Below are 15,550 nucleotides of genomic sequence, written 5' to 3' on the forward strand. Positions count from 1 at the left end.
GGTTATATCTTTTTTCCTTCCCACTCCCACCAACCCCTCACTGTCTCCTCTTTGAAAGAGTGACAACACACTTATCACCACCCAGTACACAAGACAAATTTTCAAGACTGATGCACATAAATAAAGGAAAATAGCTAAGTTTACCTTAATACCTCTCAAAGAAGCAAAGGACTCTTGACCTGGTCTTAGTGCAATGATATCACCTTCCACTAACAAACAGACAGGAAGATTAACCAGATGCCCATCTCTATAGGCCCAGTGGAGTGACCAGGATGGAGCAGAAGGCATAAAGAGGTCTGGGTATGATGTATTCTCCCATTTCAAATCCTCATTACCCACAAGAGTTTCTGCAAACATTGAAGAAGACATAAATTAGAAATTAAAACTAACTTTTACTTCACACAAATAAAAAAATAGGAGTTTTAAACATTATTTAATCGGGCATTCATAAAAGCTATCTGTTTTGAACATTCTCAATGTATTATGTATAAAAATACAATTTCAAAATAGTTTGAACAACACAGGGGGTACATTGAGGGTGCAAGTTACAAAAATAGCATGTTTTTAGAAATGGCCATCCCACAGTTTAAAAAAAATGCATTCAAGGGAACAAGTGACTGCAAGGCAGGTAAGGAAGGCAAGCAGGTAATCAAGGTGCATTGCACTTCAAAACTTTCTCAGTATTGTTAAATGGGAGAGCAAAATTTAACTTTGGATAGTCTAGCAAGGGTCCAAAGAGAATGGACAGGTACTTCTATGATCCTGGCACCAGCAAGACAACACACATGCCTGGACTCAAGGATGTCACAATTGAAGAAAGGAGGGTTAATAGCCAGAGGTCTTGACATACTATGGTATGAACAATGTGGATAAGAGGAATAAAGTCCTGATTGAACAGCAAGGATGCCCAATGTTGTATTCTCTGGAATACTTCAAGTGTTGTATACCGTTATATAGGAATACAATTATAGTACAAATGAATGGGTGACAAGAGGGGTGTAGGAGGGAGGGCTTCAGATTTCAGAATCACTGTTTCTGGAGAAGGTAGGAACTACAGAGTTTCTTCTGAAAGGGTCCATCATCATTGGGCAGAGATTCTCTGGTGGTGCTTTGGAGGAGGCTACAAAGGATTTGGTAGAAGACAGGGGCACGGTGAATATACAACTGGAGGGATTGTAGAATTAGTTATAAGAAAATTAAATCTGTCCAATAGGCAGAGTAGACATAGATTTGGCACAGAGAAAAATGCAAGATAAATAGGCATCATTTTTAATGTAAAGAGTCTAAGGCTTATTGACAAGCGCATGGGAATGTTATTTTTGCTAATACAGAGAATGGATTAAAGCAGGGCAGGGTTGGCAAACTCAACTCAAACTTCAGGAAAACCAGGAACAAATATAAAGTGATGACTGCACTGCATTAACAGTTCAGGAGCCCATTACTGCAATTCTGAGGGTGCTTATTCTAGATGGCTCTTCAAATGACACCACTTGGAAATGGAAAAAAAAATGGAGGGTTATGGGGTAGTGTGGGTTTAGTACTTTTTTTAAGATTATATGGATTGGCACAACATGGAGGGCTGAAGGGCCTGTACTGTGCTGTAGTGTTCTATGGTTCTATGAGTAGGGCTTAGAGTTTTTAAAAGGGAATGGTCCCTTTGCTGGGGTTGCACTGCACAATGCCCCACTTATTTTCTTGTTCAGAATGGTTATCAGATCCAATAAATGTTTGAGTTTATTCACCGTTTAGCTTCTTGATGATTTCTTGTAGTCTGGCAACGACCTCTCCCTTTTTCAGTCGCCCCTGTCTTCCAATCACATACAGGTTGAGGAATACCAGAAGGAACAGAACTCCTGCATTCAGTACTGCACTGCCCTGGCTATCAGAAAGTACAATTATCTGCCTTTAGTCAAAGATAGACAGTATCAAGAGCATTCAGTAACCTGAAGCAAGCACTGTGATCCCAAACAGTAATCTGCTTAAGGCCAATATTGTGAATCCTTACTTTAATTAATCTTTTCCAATATTTACAACATCTCTGCACCAATAATGTTGCAAGCTTTCAATGAAGGCTCACAGACAAAGAATTGGGAGTTAGAAAGATGTCATACTAAGCTAACTGTGATAAGAACATAGTAGTAACCCCTTTCCTTCCCCCCCCCCCCCCACTTGTATCTTACTGAGTGTACAAACAGACGTTTATTGCACTGGCTCAAGAATTCATGTAAAGACAGACAATGCTAAACCACAGTAGAGGTGAAATATCTAATCTGAGACAGTTGTCAACCTAGGAAACGTTTCTATATGATCATGACATTGGAGCAGAACTAACCCATTCAGCCCATCAAGAATGCTCTGCACATATTCCTAAGCAATACTTTGTAAATGTCAAATCTCAAAAGTAGCAAAATGTAGAGGACGAGTGGCAAAATGCTTGATCAGCTACTGGATCATTTTATGAATCTAGTCTACATATAAAGATTAGCAGCCAATTTTACATAAACATAAAAGAAAAAAAATTAGAAATTGAGATAAGGGAAATCGCAAACATCTTTTTCTTAGTGTTCTAAGATGAATGCAGCATCAACTTTTAACCATTATAGAATCAGCTAAAAGTAAAACCTGAATGGCAAAAACAGAAAATGGACATGCTTACCTTATGCAACAATAATTTATATTCATTCTTACCACCTCGTTTAAGAATGAAGCTATTTATGAAATAGTTAAAATATTTTATTCACTAAGGAAAATGCAAAGTAAATCTGGCGATATAATCCCGAAGGAACTCGACCTGACCTTGACAGAACCATAGAACATTACAGCACAGAAACAGGCCTTTTGGCCCTTCTTGGCTGTGCTGAACCATTTTTCTGCCTAGTCCCACTAACCCACAACTGGCCCATATCCCTCCATACACGCTCCATCCATGTACCTGCTCAAGTTTTTTTTAAATGTTAAAAGTGAGCCTGCATTTTTACAACTTCATCTGGCAGCTCATTCCACACTCCCACCACTCTGGGAAGCACCCCCCCCCCCCCCAATGTTCCCTTTAAACTTTTCCCCCTTCACCCTTAACCCATGTCCTCTGGTTCTTTTGCCTTCCCCTAGCCTCAGTGGAAAAGCCTGCTTGCATTCACTCTATCTAAACCCATCATAATTTTATATACCTCTATCAAGTCTCCCCTCATTCTTCTACGCTCCAGGGTATAAAGTCCTAACCTATTCAACTTTTCTCTGTAACTCAGTTTCACAAGTCCCAGCAACATCCTTGTAAACCTTCTCTTTCAACCTTATTAATATCCTTCCTGTAATTCGGTGACCAAAACTGCACACAATACTCCAAATTTGGCCTCACCAATGCGTTTTAAGAAATTTAAAAGTGGATAAATCTCCGGGTCCTGACCGGATGTTCCCCAGGACCTTGAGGGAAGTTTGTGTAGAGATAGCAGGAGCTCTGACGGAGATCTTTCAGATGTCATTAGAAACAGGGATTGTGCCGGAGGATTGGCGTATTGCTCATGTGGTTCCATTGTTTAAAAAGGGTTCTAGAAGTAAGCCTGGCAATTATAGACCTGTCAGTTTGACATCAGTGGTGGGTAAATTAATGGAAAGTATTCTTAGAGATAGTATTTATAATTATCTGGATAGACAGGATCTGATTAGGAGTAGCCAGCATGGATTTGTGCGTGGAAGGTCATGTTTGACAAACCTTATTGAATTTTTTGAAGTAGTTACGAGGAATGTTGACGAGGGTAAGGCAGTGGATGTAGTCTATATGGACTTCAGCAAGGCCTTTGACAAAGTTCCACATGGAAGGTTAGTTAAGAAGGTTCAGTCGTTAGGTATTAATGCTGGAGTAATAAAATGGATTCAACAGTGGCTAGATGGGAGATGCCAGAGAGTAGTGGTGGATAATTGTTTATCGGGATGGAGGCCGGTGACTAGCGGGGTGCCTCAGGGATCTGTTTTGGGCCCAATGTTGTTTGTAATATACATAAATGATCTGGATGATGGGGTGGTAAATTGGATTAGTAAGTATGCTGATGATACTAAGGTAGGAGGTGTTGTGGATAATGAGGTGGGTTTTCAAAGCTTGCAGGGAGATTTATGCCGGTTAGAAGAATGGGCTGAACGTTGGCAGATGGAGTTTAATGCTGAGAAGTGTGAGGTTCTACATTTTGGCAAGAATAATCCAAATAGAACATACAGGGTAAATGGTAGGGCATTGAGGAATGCAGTGGAACAGAGAGATCTAGGAATAACAGTGCATAGTTCCCTGAAGGTGGAGTCTCATGTAGATAGGGTGGTGAAGAAGGCTTTTGGAACGCTGGCCTTTATAAATCAGAGCATTGAGTACAGAAGTTGGGATGTAATGTTAAAATTGTACAAGGCATTGGTAAGGCCAAATTTGGAATATTGTGTACAGTTCTGGTCACCGAATTATAGGAAAGATATCAATAAATTAGAGAGAGTGCAGAGACGATTTACTAGGATGTTACCAGGGTTTCAGCACTTAAGTTACAGAGAAAGGTTGAACAAGTTAGGTCTCTATTCATTGGAGCGTAGAAGGTTGAGGGGGGATTTGATCGAGGTATTTAAAATGTTGAGAGGGATAGATAGAGTTGACGTGAATAGGCTGTTTCCATTGAGAGTAGGGGAGATTCAAACGAGAGGACATGATTTGAGAGTTAGGGGGCAAAAGTTTAAGGGAAACACGAGGGGGTATTTCTTTACTCAGAGAGTGATAGCTGTGTGGAATGAGCTTCCTGTAGAAGTAGTAGAGGCCAGTTCAGTTGTGTCATTTAAGGTAAAATTGGATAGGTATATGGATAGGAAAGGAGTGGAGGGTTATGGGCTGAGTGCGGGTAGGTGGGACTAGGTGAGATTAAGAGTTCGGCACGGACTAGGAGGGCCGGAATGGCCTGTTTCCATGCTGTGATTGTTATATGGTTATACAACCTCACCATAACATTCCAACTCTTATACTCAATACTTTGATTTATAAAGGCCAATGTACCAAAAGCTCTCTTTACTACTCTATCTACCTGTGACACCACTTTTAGGGAATCATGTATCTGTATTCCCAGATCCCTCTGTTCTACTGTACTCCTCAGTGCCCTACCATTTACCTTGTATGTTCTACCTTGGTTTGTCCTTCCAAAGTGCAATACCTTACACTTGTCTGTATTAAACTCCATCTGCCATTTTTCAGCCCATTTTTCCAGCTGGTCCAAATCCCTCTGCAAGCTTTGAAAACCTTCCTCACTGTCCACTACACCTCCAATCTTTGTATCATCAGCAAATTTGCTGATTCAATTTACCACATTATCACCCAGATCATTGATATAGATGACAAATAACAATGGACCCAGCACTGATCCCTGTGGTACACCACAAGTCACAGTCCTCCACTACCACTCTCTGACTTCTCCCATTGAGCCAATGTCTAATCCAATTTACTACCTCACCATGTAAACCTAGCAGCTGAATCTTCCTGAATAACCTCTCATGTGGGACCTTGTCAAAGGCCTTACTGAAGTCATGTAGACAACATCCACTGCCTTCCCTTCATCCACTTTCCTGGTAACCTCCTTGAAAAACTCTAATAGCTTTGTTAAACATGATCTACCACACACAAAGCTCTGTTGACTCCCTAATAAGTCCCTGTCCATCCAAATACTTGTAGATCCTATCCCTTAGTACTCCTTCCAATAATTTACCTACTACAGACGGCAAACTTACCAGCCTATAATTTCCCGGATTACTTTTAGAGACTTTTTTAAACAATGGAACAACATGAGCTCTCCTCCAATCCTCCATCACCTCACCCGTAGATACCGACATTTTAAATATATCTGCCAGGGACCCTGCAATTTCAACACTAGTCTCCTTCAAGGTCTGAGGGAATACCCTGTCAGGTCCTGGGGATTTATCTACTCTGATTTGCCTCAAGATAGCAAGCACTTCCTCCTCTTCAATCTGTATAGGTTCCATGACCTCACTACTTGCTTGCCTTATTTCCATTGACTCCATGCCAGTTTCCTTAGTAAATACAGCCGCAAAAAACCCATTTAAGATCTCCCCCATTTCTTTGGGTTCCATACATAGCCAACCACTCTGATCTTCAAGAGGACCAATTAATATACCTGTAGAAGCTCTTTGGATTATCCTTCACCTTGACTGCCAAAGCTACCTGATGTCTTCATTTAGCCCTCCTGATTTCTTCCTTAAGTTTTTTTTTGCACTTTTTATACTCAAGTACTTTATTTGTTCCCTGTTTCCTATACATGTCATTCACTTCTCTCTTCTTCTTTATCAGTGTTCCGATATCCCTAGAGAACCAAGGCTCCTTATTCTTATTCACTTTGCCTTTAATCCTGACAGGAACATACAAACTCTACACTCTCAAAATTTCTCCTTTGAAGGCCTCCCACTTACCAACGACATCCTTGCCAGAAAACAACCTGTCCCAATCCACGCTTTTTAGATCCTTTCTCATTTTTTCCAAATTTGGCCTTTTTCCAGTTTAGAATCTCAACCTGAGGACCAGATCTATCTTTATTCATGATCAAGTTGAAACTAATGGTGTTATGATCACTGGAACCAAACTGTTCCCCTACACACACTTCCGTCACCTGTCCTAATTCGTTTTCTAACAGGAGATCTAATACTGCATTCTCTCTAGTTGGTACCTCTATATATTGATTTAGAAAACTTTCCCAAACACATTTTACAAACTCTAACCAGTCTAGGCCTTTAACAGTATGGGAGTCCCAATCAATATGCGGAAAATTAAAATCCCCTACTATCACAACTTTGTTTCCTGCAAACACAAAGTACACTGCAGATGCTGTGGTCAAATCAAGACGTACAAAAAAGCTGGATGAACGCAGCAGGTCCGGCAGAGTCCTGACGAAGGGTCTTGGCCTGAAACGTTGACTGCTCCTTTCAACAGTTTGTTTCCTGCAGTAGTCTGCTATCTCTCTGCAGATTTGCTCCTCCAATTCTCGCTGAATATTGGGTGGTCTGTAATACAACCCCGTTAATATGGTCATACCTTTCCTGCTTCTCAGCTCCACCCCTATGGCCTTGGTAGACAAGCCCTCTAATCTGTCCTGCCTGAGCACTGCTGTAACATTTTCCCTGACTAGCAATGCCAACCCCATCCTTCATCCCTCTGCCTCTATCATATCTGAAACATCGGAACCCTGGAACATTGAGCTGCCAGTCCTGCCCCTCCTGTAGCCAAGTTTCACTAATGGCTACAATGTCATAATTCTACGTGTCAATCCACACCCTCAGCTTGTCAGCCTTCTCCACAATACTCCTCACATTGAAATACACACCTCAGAAGATTACTACCACCACACACAACCCTTCTATTTGTGACTTTGCATGAAACTTATTTACTTATTTATAAACATAACTTATTTAACCCCCGCTCCACTATCTACCCTGGCACTCTGGTTCCCATCCCCCAGCAAATCTAGTTTAAATCCTCCCCAATAGCACTAACAAACCTCCCTGCAAGGATATTGGTCTCCCTGTAGTTCAGGTGTAACCCGTCTCTCTTGTACAGGTCCCACCTGCCCCAGAAGAGGTCCCAATGATCCTGAAATCTGAAACTCTGCCCCCTACACCAGTTCCTCAGCCATGTGTTCATCCTCCAGAGCATCCTATTCTTACCCTCACTGGCATGTTGCACAGGTAGCAATCCTGAGATTACCACCCTCGAAGTCCTGCTTTTTAACTTCCTACCAAGCTCTCTATACTCACTCTTCAGGATCTCCTCACTCTTTCTTCCTACGTCATTGGTACCGATGTATACCAAGACATCTGGCTGCTCAATCTCACATTTCAGAATGCTGTGCACGAGATCAGAGGCATCCCTGACCCTGGCACCTGTGATGCAACAAACCATCTGGGAGTCTCTGTTGCGACTACAGAACCTCCTGTCTGTACCTCTAACTATCGAGTCCCCTATCACTACCGCTTCTCCTCTTCTTCCCTCCTCCCTTCTGCACTGCAGAGCCAGAGATCCGGCTTCCGGAGCTTGTCCCAGTTAAGTCATCCCCCCAACAGTATCCAAATTGGTATATTTGTTATTGAGGGGTATGGCCACAGGGGACATGCTGACAGTGAAGCTAGGAAACGATTCCCTTTCAAGATCAACATTTCTCATCTTAAGCAGTATACAACTGCCAGCATTACAGTCTCCACAAGTAGCTGTTGTACACAACAGAACACTAAATTCCTATCTGCAAGTCTACCAAACAGCTGAAACAGATAACCAAATTTAAGAAGCATCTTACATGTGACAACAGATGTGTTCAAGGCATGTTTATCAGTAACCTTTGATGTTTAGATACATTATTCTTAGGAGTTTGTGATGTTAGGTGGCAGTTTTTTGTCATTTTCTTTGGGTTATCATAAACTTATTGGTAATTAGTCATCATCAATTAGCAGCGATGCTCCTAATTGGTTTAACAAATATTTGCTCCACTGCATCTTGTTTCTGCACCAAAAAAGATCACTAGTCTTATGACAAACACTAGATTCAATGAGATTCTGCTTACCTTCCAATTGGCTGGTTGTCATAGCAACAAAGCAGCAAGACTGCTGCTAGCAGCATGAGAGCTGCCCCTGGCCAGTGGAAGCTGGAGGTTCGGTTGCTTGGGTTGAGGAAGCCCTTAAGCCACACTTCCTACAATTAGATGGAGTGGAAGTCACATTTCCATAGAAATTACACACAGTTTAAGTATTTAACAAATATGTAAAATGCCCACACCAGCTGTGTAACTCAAGTTCCTACATGAAGCCAAAGTCAAAATAAACTCTGCATTTCAAGACTGTGAGACTGCTAACACAGAATCAGTAGTGTCATACCAAAACAAAGGGAAGAAAGATTATAAACTGACTCAGTTGTGAGTAGTAATATGTATAGTGCTATCAGAAATTTTGACTGAGGGAGTATCATCTGCAAGACTAGTTTGTGTCAACTACTAATGGAGTCTAGACCCACAGCTTCCAATGAAAGGCACCATCTCCCAGCTGAAATGTGAAAACCTCCTTGTCCATTCCTGTCTTAACTGCAGCAGGACATAAGTTCAACATGCAACAAACACCTAATGATGTGTGAAGGTATTTAGGTGTCCACTGAAGGTACAGAATTAAGGAAATAAAATTATCTATGGTTTGAATGGTGGAATGGCTGCAAAGACACAAAACATCAAGACTGTGGAAGATTGAAATGCCTCAGCTTGATCGTCGTTTCTGAACGAAGCAGTGATGAAGATAGAAGATGAGTTGATTATCATCTTCATAAATCCTATATAACTTAACTCCTAAATACTCCTAAATTCAGAAGTAGCAAATGTAATTCATTTGAGACAGAAGAGGAGATTAAATATAACCCAGTTTGACATCAAAGTAGGAAAATTGCTAGAATTTATTAGTAGGATTAGGCAAAGTCAGTACAGATTTATGGTAAGAAAACCATGCTTGACAAACTCGTTAGTTCTTTTTGCAGGTGCAACGCATTGGATAAGGGAAACTAGTGAATTTGGTGGATTTGAACAACTGAGAATGGCAACTGCAGCCAGAACAGACAGCAATTGTTGTGGACCTTAGCTTTAGAGCTTTCATTACTCCTGACCTTCCAAGAATTCTTTTTACTCTGCTGCTTCTGGTGATCTTCTAGGATTGCAGTGAGCTGATTACGTAGCATCATCAGAGCTTGTCTGGTGGAAAGGCCCAAGTTTGCCATCTCATCCTGTAAAATAATAATAGAAAAATCTATTCTTCCTATCAAAAAGGTAGTTAAATGATCATACCACAAAAATACTCCTAAATGGGCTGAGTCTATCCTGGCAACATAGATACCAACAGTATTTCAATTAAATAAGATTGAGAATGTAACTTAACCTACGGTCATGTCAACTGCGTAGATTTGCTTTCCCGGTGCAACCGCAAATAGCAGTAATATACTGGGTTTATATATTAACATGTACAACATGCTGGAGGAACTCAGCAGGTCGGGCAGCATCCGTGGAAATGAGCAGTCAACGTTTCGGGCAGAGACCCTTCAGAGGCCAGGGGCCCTATAAAAAAGGTGGGGGGAGGGTGGGTAGGAGAAGGCTGGTAGGCGCCAGGTGAAAAACCAATAAGAGGAAAGATCAAAGGGGTGGGGGAGTGGAAGCAGGGAGGGGATAGGCAGGAAAGGTGAAGGAGGAATGTAAGACGAAAGCACTGTGTAGTAGAAGAAGGCAGAGTGAAACTGGGATGGGGGAAGGGAGAGGGAGGTTATTACCAGAAGTTGGAGAATTCAATGTTCATGCCGAGGGGCTGGAGACTACTCAGATGGTATATGAGGTGTTGCTCCACCAACCCGAGTTTGGCCTCATCATGGCAGTACAAGGACATATCCAAATGGGAATGTGAAGCAGAGATGAAGTGGGTGGCAACTGGGAGATCCTGTCTGTTGTGGCGGACGGAGTGGAGGTGCTTGACGAAGCGGTCCCTTCCCATTCCCATTTGGATATGTCCATAAATGGCCTCCTGTACTGCCATGATGAGCCAAACTCAGGTTGGAAGAGCAACACCTCATATACCGTCTGGGTAGTCTCCAGCCCCTCGGTATGAACATTGAATTCTCCAACTTCCAGTAATTCCCTCCCTCTCCCTTCCCCCATCTCAGTTTCACTCTGCCTCCTCCTCCAGCTGCCTAACACCTCTCTCATGATCCTGCCTTCTTTTACTACACAGTGCTTTCGCCTTACATTCCTTCTTCACCTTTCCTGCCTATCCCCTCCCTGCTTCCACTCCCCCACCCCCTTGATCTTTCCTTTGATTGGTTTTTCACCTGGCACCTACCAGCCTTCTTCCCACCCTCCCCCCCCCCCACCTTCTTTAAAGAGCCCCTGCTCCCTCCCTCTTCAGTCCTGACAAAGGGTCTCCGCCCGAAACGTTGACTGCTAGTTTCCACAGATGCTGCCCGACCTGCTGAGTTCCTCCAGCGTGTTGTACGTGTTGCTTTCACCACAGCATCTGCAGTGTACTTTGAGTTTATATATTGTTGTTTAATGTCTTGACATTGATAAATGCAATTATAAATACCATCTTGTTATAGTAGGAATTTTAAATTATTCACTGATGTTTATTGTTTCCTGGGGCCTGGTTCCACAATGATTTCGAACATGCCTCTGTGCATTGCTGAACGAATTAGCAAGGAGGACAAGGGCTTCTGAGGGCTTGGAAATGTTGTGGAAGCCATCAGAAGTGGTACCCAACAGGATGATACCACAAATGTACTGCAATCCCAATACAAAGAGCTTACTTTCCTAGCCAGTCCAACATCAGACAAGGCAATGCATTAAGACAGGAACATTGAATTATAGAGAACTTGCACCCAACATAGATTTAATTCCAGTTCATCAGTGAGTGGCTGATACTTGCACTGAGTTAACTATTGTTCATGGGCACAATTCCTAGATAGCTTTATTGCAAGTGATGTCTTAGGCAAATGGATGCAAGTAAGTGATGCATGGTGAGTTATCACTTTTTTTTTCAGCAGACTACATGGCATGACCCCTGTTCACAAGGTTTTCAGCAGGTCAATCAGATCAGTTTTGAACAGAACAGAGGATGTTCTAAGTTCTGCTTAACTACAGTATGTTTGAACCTGCACAATTGCTGCCTGAGAAGCTTTCCCATTTTGGCTTTACTTTTACTTTATGACTTCTGGTAAGATGGCAGTACATTCAGATGCAGCAGCCTCTCAGGAACCAAAGGTGTTTTTGTCTTTATTTTTTAAAATTGCAAGACAATGCTGGATGTTAAGAACATCAAGTATGGCAGGTCTACCCCATCAGTAAGCTGCTCATTGGCAGAGGAGCAGGACTTGGTGTAGACTGTGTTACTGCCTACTACAGAAAGATGTCAGAGGCACTGCACAGTGTGCAATGTGCAGTCTGACAGCGAGTAACTATCTTGGAGGTTTCGCTTTGTGATTGCAAGTCCTTGTTGTGCATTGATAATGTAAAATGACGCAAGTTCATTTCCCCTGTTTATTGGTGAGAAAAAGTGGGGGAGTTGTGTGGCCTTGGTTGCAGTCTTGAGACTAAGTCTTAAGCCGTAGGCTTGCTTGTTGTAGCAGTCCAGGGGAGGGTAGCACATGAGCTGGCCCTCCTGATTCACCAGATGCTATGTCCATCATCAGGAGATCAGAATTTTAAAATAAGAGCTGGCCATCTGGGCTGAAATAAGGAATTACTTCATACAAAGGATAGCAAATTTTATTGGAAACAAGAAAAAAATCTCATCTTTTTTTCTCCAGTCCTGCTGAAGGGTCTCAGCCCAAAATGTTGACTTTACTCTTCCATAGATGCTACCTGGCCTGCTGAGTTTCTCCAGCATTTTGTGTGTGGAAAATCTTACTGGAATTACTCGAGAAAGCTGTAGAAGCTCAGTGGCTAATTTCAAAGCAGAATTTCATAGGTTTTTAATACATCAAGGGAATCAAGGAATAATTGTAAGAGCAGGAAAACAGCACCAAGGCAAAAGAAGAGCCACCATCTTAGTGGAAGGCAGAGACACTGAACAGTTTAGTTACGTTCTTACAAAATGGATTTTTGGTGGAAGTGGAGAATAGATTTAACAACAGGTTTCCTTTGCTCTGGGTAACTAAGAAGAGAACTATGCACAAAAGCAAATGTACTTGGGATTTAAGAGGGGTGGCAAGTGGGGTAATTTGCCAAAAAAATAGCCATAACATTGGAACCCTTAGTGAGGTAAGTCAGTTACCTTTGACAAGTGTATTGCATGCATTTGGAGCATCAAATTACAGTGAGGAGCAAGCCAGCAGCAGATCAAGGCAGTGTCCTGAGTAGTTTATGAAGGTGAAATTTGGGCTTAGCACTTAAAGCAGGAGCAGAGGCTTAACAGCTTTTATCCTATAATATTAGAAAAATTTTAGTGCAACCTGAAACTGTAGCACCAGCCTAATGTATAACCACTGCTTTCTACAGTTACAAGAAAAAGTTTGTAAACCCTCTGCAATTACCTGTTCTTTTGCATTAATTACTTATATTGCGTACTGATCTTCATCTAAGTGACAATAGACAATAACACAAATAATTGTACTTCTCGTAAATACTGAGTACACCATTTAAACAATCACAGTCTAGCTTCAATAAAGAAAGTAAACTTTATTGCTTTCTATTAAAGCTATTCGGAGTCAGGTGTTCCAATCCATGAGTTGAGATCGGAGGTATGGGTTGTAGAGGTGCCCTGTTCTTAAAAAAGTCGCACTAAGTCAGGTTACTGACAGAGCCTGTGTTTCTCAAGAAAGATCTGTTTATGTGCACCATGCCTTGAACAAAACAACTTCCAGAGGACCTTAGAAGAGGAATTGTAGAGATGCATTAAGCTGGAAAAGGCTACAAAAGCATTTCTAAAGGTCTGTGTATTCATCAGTTCACAGTAGGAGAAATTAATCGACAAATGGAGGAAATTCAGTACTGTTGCCACTCTAAGAGTGGGCATCCTGCAAAGATTACAGCACAACATGCAATGCTGAAGGGAGTGAAAAAGAACCCAAGGGTAACAGCAAAAAGACCTGCAGAAATCTCTAGAACTTGTTAATGTTTTTGTTCATGTGTCCACTATAAGAAAAACATTGAACAAAAATGTTGTTCTTGAAAGGACACCATGAAGGAAAGCACTGCTCTCCAAAAATAAAAACCATTGTTGCACGTCTCAAGTTTGCAAAAGAAAACCTGCAATGCTTCTGGGACAATGTTCTGTGGACAGATAAGACAAAAGTTGAACTTCTTGGCAGAAATTCACATTGCTATGTTTGGAGGAAAAAGGGCACTACGCACCAATGCCAAAACCCATCCTAACTGTGAAGCACGGTGGAAGGAGCATCTTTGCTGCCTCAGGGCCTGGATAGTTTACAATTGTTGAGGGAACAATGATTTCAAATTGTATCAAGATATTTTACAGGAGTATGTTAGAGAAGCAGTCCATCACCTGAAGCTTAATGGATGATGAAGCTTGCATGATAGAAGAAGATCCGAAACACAAGAGTAAATCAACAACGGAATGGTTTAAAAAGAAGAAAATGTGTGTTTTGGAATGGCCAAGTCAGAGTCCAGACCTTAACCTAACTGAAATGCTGTGGCATGACCTGAAGAGGGCTGTTCATGCAAGGTAACCCAGAAATATTGATGAAATGAACGGCCTAAAATTCCTCCTTGCCATCGTGCAAGTCTGATCAGCGGCTACAGGAAATGTTTGGTGGAGGTAATTGCTGCCAAAGGAGGTTCTACCAGTTATTAAATACAAGGGTTTACATACTTTTTCCAGCCTGGACTGTGAATTATTAAACAATGTTCAATATAGACATGAAAAGTACAATGGTTTGTGTGTTATTACTTAGGCAGATTGCGTTTGTCCATTATTGTGACATAGATAAAGATAATATTTTTTGAGTATGTTACGTACCCGTGACAGTGGTACCCTTGTCCCGTGACTGGGGTTGAAGCTATACTGGACTTGAGGTAATGGTCTTGTGATGGTGGAGTGATGTCATTTTCCTGCCAGTAGAGGTCATGTGGCAGGTTTTTTTTAAAACAGGGTTTAAAAGGAGGACCCCTCCCTGTGAGGAGGGGCAGTTTGCGGCTGGATTTGCCATGTTGACTTCATGCCACTGCGCGATTTAATGTTATGACGCAGTTTAGTTGAAAGATGAAGTCTTATCTAATGCCTAAAGTTTAAAAGGTCATTGCCAGCAATTTCTTTACAATACTGCTAGTTGAGAATCAGTGGAGAGTGAAGATCGGAGTTCGGGAGTTAAAGATCGAGGAGAATCGATTTTGACGGTGAAACAGGTTCGACCTTGTTTGATCCTTATTCGGAAGGAATTTGTTGACTGTTCTCGTGTTAATCCCTGCGAAATAGCAGAAAGGATTGGGAATAGTTCTGTAAAGGAAAGGTTAGTGCCTTTAAGCCGTTTCGTTTTGTAAATTCTTCGTGGGAAAAAGTTCGATCTTGGGAACCGAAGCAACACGACGGAAAAGAGAATTTAAATCATCTTAAAAAGTCTCTCCCTTAAATGGACTGTGAGCATTTTGAACGTTTGGCAATACTACTTTGAAGAACTGTTTTTGCAACATCGCTTTAAGAACTGTTTACGCTGCCGCACAGCAGCTGATTTCCGGTTACGTTAGTGATTTGTTTACTTTTGGGGGGTTTGTTTTCAGTGTTTAATAAACGTGTTATTTGTTATAAAAACCCCTGCCTAACTCATATTTATTGTTGCCTGAATCCGTAACAAGTAATTAATGCAGAGAACCAGGTTCACAAATTTTGTCTTGCAACTGTACATCTATCCATTGGTTATTTATTTCCAAAGATGCTGCCTGCAGAGCTCCTCTGGCATTTTGGATATGTTGCTTTGGATTTCCAGCATCTGCAGAATTTCTCATATTTATGATTTTGGATGTTTGTAGTTTGTGTTATGACCCCAGCCCCCTCCTTTGTGAGAATC

At 41.6% G+C, this 15,550-nt stretch overlaps 1 protein-coding gene across 1 annotated transcript in view; it reads right to left on the reverse strand.

Annotated features, from left to right (window-relative positions):
- The window catches only part of LOC140714945 (transmembrane protein 94-like), a 113,494-nt gene that overhangs the window by 63,724 nt on the left and 34,220 nt on the right, over positions 1 to 15,550 (reverse strand). The window contains exons 2-5 of the mRNA XM_073026635.1: positions 9,656 to 9,772; positions 8,577 to 8,704; positions 1,743 to 1,879; positions 145 to 347 (exon numbers count right to left, since the gene is read on the reverse strand). Of these exons, the coding sequence (XP_072882736.1) occupies positions 145 to 347; positions 1,743 to 1,879; positions 8,577 to 8,704; positions 9,656 to 9,772 (585 nt within the window). The remainder of the gene's footprint in view (positions 1 to 144; positions 348 to 1,742; positions 1,880 to 8,576; positions 8,705 to 9,655; positions 9,773 to 15,550) is intronic.

The sequence above is a fragment of the Hemitrygon akajei genome, chromosome 22 (genome assembly GCF_048418815.1).
Source record: "Hemitrygon akajei chromosome 22, sHemAka1.3, whole genome shotgun sequence".
Classification (NCBI taxonomy): domain Eukaryota; kingdom Metazoa; phylum Chordata; class Chondrichthyes; order Myliobatiformes; family Dasyatidae; genus Hemitrygon; species Hemitrygon akajei.